At 38.4% G+C, this 8360-nt stretch overlaps 3 protein-coding genes across 3 annotated transcripts; 1 reads left to right on the top strand and 2 right to left on the bottom strand.

Annotated features, from left to right (window-relative positions):
- Position 1: 1 nt before the first annotated feature.
- Positions 2-2434, top strand: LOC104799686 (protein sym-1; the record flags this gene model as incomplete). The annotated part of the gene is made up of 7 exons (XM_010522328.1): positions 2-333; positions 617-704; positions 908-1002; positions 1346-1418; positions 1502-1594; positions 1718-1804; positions 2154-2434. Coding segments are annotated over 7 exons (849 nt in total), but the record flags the coding sequence as incomplete, so codon positions are not given.
- Positions 2435-2643: 209 nt separating this feature from the next.
- On the bottom strand, positions 2644-5643 carry LOC104799052 (mitochondrial dicarboxylate/tricarboxylate transporter DTC-like). Its single transcript, XM_010521363.1, has 6 exons — positions 5422-5643; positions 4924-5007; positions 4490-4551; positions 3995-4356; positions 3059-3273; positions 2644-2969 (listed from the first exon to the last, which is right to left on the bottom strand). The coding sequence occupies exons 1-6, from the start codon at positions 5539-5541 to the stop codon at positions 2913-2915; spliced, it is 900 nt and encodes a 299-aa protein (XP_010519665.1). The 5' UTR covers positions 5542-5643; the 3' UTR covers positions 2644-2912.
- A 1544-nt stretch (positions 5644-7187) lies between these two features.
- Positions 7188-8150, bottom strand: LOC104799051 (ethylene-responsive transcription factor RAP2-11). Its single transcript, XM_010521361.1, has one exon. The coding sequence runs from the start codon at positions 8121-8123 to the stop codon at positions 7314-7316; it is 810 nt and encodes a 269-aa protein (XP_010519663.1). The 5' UTR covers positions 8124-8150; the 3' UTR covers positions 7188-7313.
- Positions 8151-8360: the final 210 nt, after the last annotated feature.

The following is an 8360-nucleotide window of genomic DNA, read 5'->3' as shown; positions in this document are numbered from 1 at the left end:
TTCCCGGAAATCTCCACTTCCGTTCAATTTTCTCGGATTTTCCGGCAAACCCACTTCGCTCTCTGACCATAGGAACCGGATTGAAGTGGGTTCGGGTCGAGTTATCGGGTTTGGATACAAAAAATGTTCTTCGCATGTGTCACTGAATTGTGGTCCTAGGAATTGGTTTGGGCGTTCTGAGAGTGGGTTTGGGCATCCGGGTCGGGTCTCGTCGGTCTCAGGTGGCGGGTCGGGCGATTCCGGTGGGTACGGCGGCGGAGGTGACGACGGGGATTCTGGTAGCGGCGGCGGCGGCGGAGAGGATGGAGGAAAGAAATGGTCATTTCTCTCATGGTAAAGATTCCTCTGCCAATTCTTGTGAAATTAGGTTTCTTCTTTGTCACGTAGAACTTCTCTGGGTGTAATTTGATGATAAAAAGGTGAGATCTTTAGTCCGATGCACTATGTTTTAATGCTTTTAGTCCGAGTGGATGCTTGTCGGAAAATGAGAGACGGTTTAGTGCTGGTGGGTTTAGTCCCAAAGTGAACAAAAACACTCCTAAACACTGGGAGTAACTTGATGTATTTCCATGATTTACTTTGTGTTGTTTGAGTTTAATGTATGTGATGTTTCCAGGTACTTGGCTCTTCTCTCAGATTATCCTGTTTTAACAAAGGCAGTGACATCGGCAATCTTGAATCTCGTTGGAGATTTGATCTGCCAGGTAGTCTTTTATCTGTGCTTCAATTTCAGGAGATGTTATTGGAATTCAGGCTCACTTTCACTTGGTTTGGACTCCCTGTTTTCAGGCAATATGGTTTTGTTTCGTTGTTTTGTCCATTCTTTATTTTGGTTTTCGGTTAAGGATGGGGCTATTCGAAAAAAACGACCTCACTAATCACTAATGGTTACTACTGTTGGTTTCAGCTTGCCATTGATAAGGTCTCCTCACTTGACACCAAGCGAATGCTTCTCTTTACCTTCTTGGGCTTAGTTCTAGTCGGTCCAACATTGCATTTCTGGTAATTCCATCACGTTACACCTCTATTCGCCTTTCGGGTCCTTTCATGCCATACTTCTGTAACGTTTTACGTCATACATTTTCTCCTTTGCTTATTCTTGTGGCACCACCAAAGAAGCAGATATTATTTCCTCCGTTTAACGCCCTTTTTAACTGTTTGGCTTGTATTACCAACTTATGCACAAACCTGGGTAGCTGGCTGTTGTATTGCTGTAAAGTCCGATCTTTTTGCTCTTGATCTACACTCTCTAGAATCTCCAAATGTGTTATGTAGATACTCTTCTCTCCCCCTGAAGTTTCCCTCTTTTATCTATTTTCATTTGATGTGAAATGGGCGTTATTAGGTATTTGTATTTGAGCAAATTGGTGACAGTTTCTGGAGTATCGGGTGCAGTTTTACGCCTTATACTTGATCAGGTAGGTGGATGGTTTGTTTTCTGCCCCCTCGCAGTCTCTTCTCATTTATCCTCTTCCGTGTCTTGACACCGATTTTCTTGCAGTTTATCTTCTCTCCCATCTTCGTAGGAGTTTTCTTATCAGCGTTGGTGACACTAGAAGGAAAACCATCTCAAGTCATGCCGAAGCTACAACAGGTTCGGATAAAAAAGCTAATGAACTCTTGAGGCCAAATTTTTTTGCAGAAACCGAAAAAGAACTTCATGATGTTGATGATGTTGATATCTAAATCATGGATTCTTGAATTCTGGGATGTGTAGGAATGGACGGGAGCTGTTCTTGCAAATTGGCAACTGTGGATACCTTTCCAATTTCTTAACTTCAGATTCGTTCCCCAGAGCTTCCAGGTATATTATTAGCATTAGAAACGCTGCGATGCATCTCTATCGTATGCTAAATATGATATCATTTTGGATCGTTGTTTTATCGGTTAATAACATAAGCTCCAAGACTCGGAAGAGTTTTCTGGTGGTACCCTTTACCGACGACTAGTATCCTTATCGAAGATTCTACCATTGTTGATATCAGTTTCAAAAAGGCCATAGAATATCGCATACACTGATGTCTTCCGCCCGATTTTCTGATGCATTTCTTACCGTTGTATACTATATCTCGAGGTGTCATTTGTGTAGTCTCTGCTCGTGAAAATCCCGGAAACTTTGAATCGTTTTTTCGTCTGTCGTGTTTTGTCTGCAGGTGCTGGCGGCGAACGTGGTGGCTCTGGTTTGGAATGTGATTCTGTCATTCAAAGCTCACAAAGAGGTTGTTGCAAAGTAAGGTGGAGATGTTCTTACAGTTTCACCGGAAAGTTGCTTTCAAACTCTCAGTGTTTGTAAGGCAACCAGATCAGAGTTTTGGACTTTTTCTTCTCATCTTGTCGGATGCAAATTTAGGGTTTTAGGACCGTGTTTCAGAGGCTGTTTTGAAAGGGGAGATAACGTTGTTCTTTGCATTTTCAAGGAAAGGTTAATTTTATAGCTTTTAATAAATATTAGTTATATTTGATATTTATATCAAATCTGAAATAATAAAATCCGAATGTATCGTAACTCAAAGTACATTACCCCATTACGAATCCGAACTTAAATAGAAAACCCAAAAAGAGGTTAATTATGATCACCCTTAATTAACTATGACTATTCAAAACATCAAAAGAAATTAGTCACGTGCCAAATTTCCAACGAAGAAATAAAACTTATTTGAACGTCTAATCTCATCAAATTCTCAATGCCCTTAAAGCCATAATCCGAAATAAACAAAACAAAACTGCTAATGTGCATAGGCTTTCATGAAAATCAAGTCGCTGGATAAATAAGATATTATATCAAATAAACAATAATGCAGAAACATCATCATAAGCCAAAATGTGACTCCCTTGTTGTTTTCGCTTTTATGATATCTTATTCGCTGAAGCTTCTGTCTCAGACGAAAGCTTTACTAACGTTCAAAAGCACATCACAATCCAGCCTTCTTTTGCAGTTTCTGGATCTGGTTCAGGAAGATCCATGTCATCTGCACAAAAACAATAATCCAAAAACGTCCCGTGAATCACAAGAAATCGAAAGAAGGGTCGGCGGCAGAAGAGGGGGAAGCGTGTTTACCATGACGTGAGGAGCGATCCTAATGCAGTAAACCGGGAAACCTGTGTAGAATTTCAGCGGACCACCGGCTTTTAGGGTTTTCATCGTGCAGTCAAGAGATCCAGTGTAAGGATATCTTCCCTCGGCATCGGGTTGCATTTTCTGAATCTGGGTTTTGACATAATCGAATGGTAAACTGCAAGCTGCGGCGAAGAACCCTGAAACAGCACTTGCTCCTGCATTCACAAAACACGAAAAAAGATCAGATAACCAGGCAGAGTCCGATTTATGAACATAGAATGTGTACATGGAAAGGGCTCCGAGAATATCAGTGGAAAAGTTCAAATGCAAGATATCAAATATTCTCTACGGCAACACGAATTTTGAATGTATCTGACCGAAGTTATCTCGTAGACTCGGGAAAACATATTGTCAAGAGATTTAAATGGCAAAAGCAGCAATATGCAGTATTAGAAACAAAGGAACTAGATTTGACCAAGCTTCAAGAAATGTGTAAATAAACTCCATCAGACAATATTAGAAAAAAGATAACTAGAAGATGTCAGAAATAAAGGCTTTAGGGCAATAGCCTAAAATGCTTTCGCATGTCATCCACGACCAGAACTCCGTGTATGAACTTCACCAACTAAAAATGTTATTCAATAGACAGGACCACACAAATAGACACAACCGTGTTGTCTCAACAGAAAACGCCCTTTGAGACTAAGAAAGGGTAACTCAAATTTCAAATGGTGTCTCTGTTAAATTTTATATTGCAAATCCCAATGTCCCAACATTTGAAAATTTTCTTTCACTTGAAAAAAATGACATGATCGATTGAACCCTAAACCCAAAGAAGTTCTCTAAATATTGTTTAGACATTTACAAACTGAACAATAATATCCAACAAAGGCAAAAACAGACGAATATCACAAAACCTCGGGAGTGTAAGCTTACCTATCACAGTAGATGTTTCCCCGAAATTGAGGGAATCTCTGAAGTACTCAGCACTCTGGTCATAAGAAGCAAGCATTCCCATGTTTAGAGCCATGGCTCTCACCACAGTGGGCCCACAACCTTTCCAAAGTGCCAAAATTCCTTCATCGGCAGATATACGGTAAAGCGCATGGAAGGCGTTTGTGTAATTTCGACGTTGAGCTGCTGGCAATGTAGCATCAGCTTGCATTCTGATAAGTGCTAAGTCTGCTGGACTACCGACACAAGCACCAATGGCACCAGCAGTTAGACCACACAACGCCTTCTGATACAGAGGCAGGGGCTTCCCTTCGTTAGCCTCACTTGCTTTTGCAGTCAAAATCCTAAATCATAATGATACTTCTATCAGTACATAGAACAAGAGAGTAGACATAACCACTACATGAAAGGGCAATAAAAAGTATTCACAGCTTAGAATGGGCAATGGGCATAAGCTAATCGCCAATTGCGACTTACCTGAATGATCCAAGACGGGCAGTGGTGTAAGTTGCTTGCCTGAGCAAACCAGCAGACAACCCCTATTGAAAAAATTCACATCGAATAAGCTCATACGACATCAACATAAGAAACACGAGTATACCAGTGAAACTGATACAAAAATCAGTAGAATAAAAAAAAGGGTATCTAGATGTGAATTAAATTCCATGAACAAAGAATACCAAATCAGAAAATTCCCATCCTTGCGAAAAACATAGATCAACCGAATGAACATGCAAGTAACTATTACTACCCTCAATGCCAGAATCACAAGAAAAACTACCTAACCAAGAAAAGGATCCACTTTCACGCTTTTTAGATCTTGAATCTATAAGGCAAGTACAGGACCAACACCGGAAAGCTTATCAAGGAGAATGAATAAGTGAATTGCAAAAAGAATCACCGATCCCAACCTTGTAGAATGCACCAAAACCCTCATTCTTCAACATGGTCTTAGTCACAGAAGCTGCAGATCCCTGTCCCAGTTGAATCCTCACCTATACCAATTAAAAAAAACACCTTTCAGTGCATCTGAATCAAACACTTGAACCCTAAATCTCGAAATCCAGATCTGAGTAGAAAACTTTCACCTAAAAACTAAATTTCCAGCACCAAGAATAACTCAAAAGTTACAGATCACGGATAAAATTACACACCAGTGAACAAATCACGGAAATAGTCACGTACACAAACAAATGTACGCAAATGCGTGCCGAGACAATAAATTTAACCAAAACCCAGATCTGGAATGCAAATATCAAATCCCTAACCTCACGCATCTGAGGAACACAACACAAATTCCACGCATCGAGAGCAAACCAACATCAGTAAATCAACAAACGATTATACGCAAACGCATGAGTGCTTACACGCACACGCCGATACATACACTATACCGGTGAAACACATACCTTGATCATATCGATCGGTTGGATGACGCAGGTGGCCAGCATACCGGAGGCACCGCCATTGACGAAGGGCTTGACAGTGGTCCAGACACCGCTCGGTTTAGCCTTCTTTTCCTCTGCCATCTCTTTCCGTACGGGATTCGCACACAAATATGAAGAAGAGATTCCGCAGAGAGAGAGGAGAGAGAGAGAGCTCGTGGACGAGAACAAGCAGAATCGGTGTGGGGCTTTATATATTACAGCGGTGAACTAAATGAACTATACGGCACCAAACAAGCCCTTGTTTTTGTTCTCTATGTTGTCTTATATTTTTTCTTTGATATTATATTATCCTCAGTTTTGTCGAATTGAGAAAAAATATACATGTGAATTTCCAGTTTTTTAATAATAACTAAAATCATGAAAAAAATCCTCTCAAATTATGAAATTCGGTTGGAAAATACTGCAATATATATATATATATTGTATAATTTTTCACTTCAATAGTTATATTCTTTTATTTTTAATTTGACACCTAAACTTTATCGATTTTATATATTAATAAATATATTTTTATTCCAAAGAAAACTGCTGATCTAGATTGTTTTAGATATCATATCACCATAATAATGTCTTAGATGATATATGTATGTGATGATATGCTAATACAATATATAATTAAACAAAGATACATGATATCTACTTAAATAATATTGAAGTAAAAGTCATCCAATGATATTTATGTTTTAATATAAAAATCATTTGAGTGAAAATTAAGATAAATATTTTTGTTTTGCATGAGTTAATTAATAGATGGTTGATCTTAACAATTTTTATTTTTATTTTTATTTTGATTATCGACCATATAACATGTATTTCTAATCTTTTTTTCATTTGGTTATGGTCTTGACATTGTTATTAGTAATTTCCGTCGTGTTACTCAAGAACTTGATAATTTCATTTTTTTTTATATAAAATGGAAATAAAATAGTCAAACACAGACAAAATTTATACCAAAAGTACAAGCAATGTTTGGATTTTCTCAAATAAAAAATGAAAACAAATATTTGGATTATTGGTTGAAAAATTATATATAAGGCATTATATGGTCTAAAATTCTCAGAATAATATTATTTCGGTTAGTTTGGATTATTATTCAGATCTTGCAATATCAATTATACTATGAAAAAAATTACGTTTAAAAATTTTCTTCTGAATCAAATTAAAGCATATAATATTTTCAGTTTTTGTTTTCTAAATGGTCGTAGTTTACAGATCATTTAAAAGATAAAAGCTTGAAATTCAGCGATCTCGTAAGACAAAATGGAATTAATTTTTGCATTAAATTAAAATTTTGTCTTGATATTATGCATCCACGAGGACTTTATTCGTTTTTAGTTGAGATGCATCTTGATTTAAATGACAATTTTGCCCTTGACTGTAGTGGACTTAATTTTTTAAAAAATTGTTAATTTATCCTTGCTTGCTTTTTGACTTTTGTTTTTTCCTATTATCAACCTGGATTTTTCTAAACCAAAACTTCCGATAATAAGAAATATTACCGTTTATACATTACTAAAAACAAAATTAATAATATCATAAATAAAAAATCTTATATAGTTTTTTTATAAAAAAAAATCTTACATAGACAGAGATTATTTTCGTGTTCATTCTCGTGTCTGTCTATGCAAGCTGGTAGTGAAATGAACGTTCAAGTTCCGAGTTCTTTATTTATTTTTTTTGATAAAAGTTCCGAGTTCTTTGCCAACCATTGCTGCACAAACCACAAGTATATATTAACCACCTTACACAATGCCCCATTTTTTGTTTACGTACAAATCTGGTCTGTATACGCCGGGTATATATATATATATAGGAGATGTAATATCTACTTTACATCGACGAAAGTGATCAGATCATGTAGGACAGAACAATTGGGAAAGCGCAGGGAGATCCCAAATGGGATCGGTCGGATCGAAAATGGCGTATTCTGTCGTCATGCAGTCGTAGTTGGTTCCACTCATCGTGTATAGCGACGCTGATACCTGCCTCTCCATGTCTTTCATCCGTTGGAGTTCCGCAAACCCTAGATTCGGTTGTTGATCAGTTGTGTCGGGATCTTGGAACTGATGGTGATGTCCGAGGTTTGTCTCCGATGCAGCTCGAGCCGAAGGGACTTGATGATCGAATCCCGCGAGAAGTTGCCACGGGTAAGAAAGATGGAACCCTTCGTGTTCTTCTGGCTGTCCGGCAATGCAGCCAGCGAGATCGGGGCGATACACGTTGTCCAGCATATCGGCTGGTTGTATCACTGCGTTTGATGATGCGGGAATCGTGGCCGCTGCCACGGTAGTAGTGATCCGTTTCTGTTGTTGTTCTTGTTGTTGTTTCATGTTTTTCTTCTGGTGAAGAAGATTCCGAATCTTCAAAGAGAGATGGGGATTGGTGGGGAACTGGGTGGCGAAGTTGGTGCGAGTGTTGGAGCCGCGGAGGAGGCAGGCGGCCTCGTCATAGGCACGAGCAGCCTCTTCAGCCGTCTCGAAAGTTCCGAGCCACATTCGGATCTTCTGCGTCGTGTCTTTGATCTCCGCTACCCATTTCCCCGACGGCCTTTGTCGGACTCCGACAAACTTGGTCTTGCCATTGTTGTTGTTGTTGCTGGCATTGTTTTTCTTCTTTGTTGTGTTGTTCTTTGGCTGATGCTTCTGAGTTATTTGGTGTTCCATTGTATTTTTGGGGTTTTAGGAAAAATCAAAATTTGATACTTCCATGTTATGTTTTTGCAAGTGAATATATATATATATATATATATATAGGCATTAATTAGGGTTATGAAATGTGGGGGTAAAGGAGAGAGTTTTTGTGGTTTGGAGATTTGGGGGTTAGTGGGTCGCTCGTCTTTCATGGTTTCAAAGCTTGAAGACTTATTCCTGTTTCCCTTATTCTTTTGTTTTATTTAAGTA

The sequence above is a fragment of the Tarenaya hassleriana genome, unplaced genomic scaffold (genome assembly GCF_000463585.1).
Source record: "Tarenaya hassleriana unplaced genomic scaffold, ASM46358v1 Cleome6, whole genome shotgun sequence".
NCBI lineage: Eukaryota > Viridiplantae > Streptophyta > Magnoliopsida > Brassicales > Cleomaceae > Tarenaya > Tarenaya hassleriana.
Note: the sequence above shows the minus strand (reverse complement) of the source record. Positions and strands in the feature narration are given on the sequence as shown.

Coding starts and splice junctions, on each gene's coding strand:
- LOC104799051 (XM_010521361.1), bottom strand. CDS start 8,123: ATGGAACACCAAATAACTCAGAAGCATCAGCCAAAGAACAACACAACA.
- LOC104799052 (XM_010521363.1), bottom strand. CDS start 5,541: ATGGCAGAGGAAAAGAAGGCTAAACCGAGCGGTGTCTGGACCACTGTC. Junction 4,552..4,923: donor GTTTTGGTGCATTCTACAAG/GTTGGGATCGGT, acceptor TTTTTTCAATAG/GGGTTGTCTGCTGGTTTGCT. Junction 2,970..3,058: donor GGATCGCTCCTCACGTCATG/GTAAACACGCTT, acceptor GTTTTTGTGCAG/ATGACATGGATCTTCCTGAA.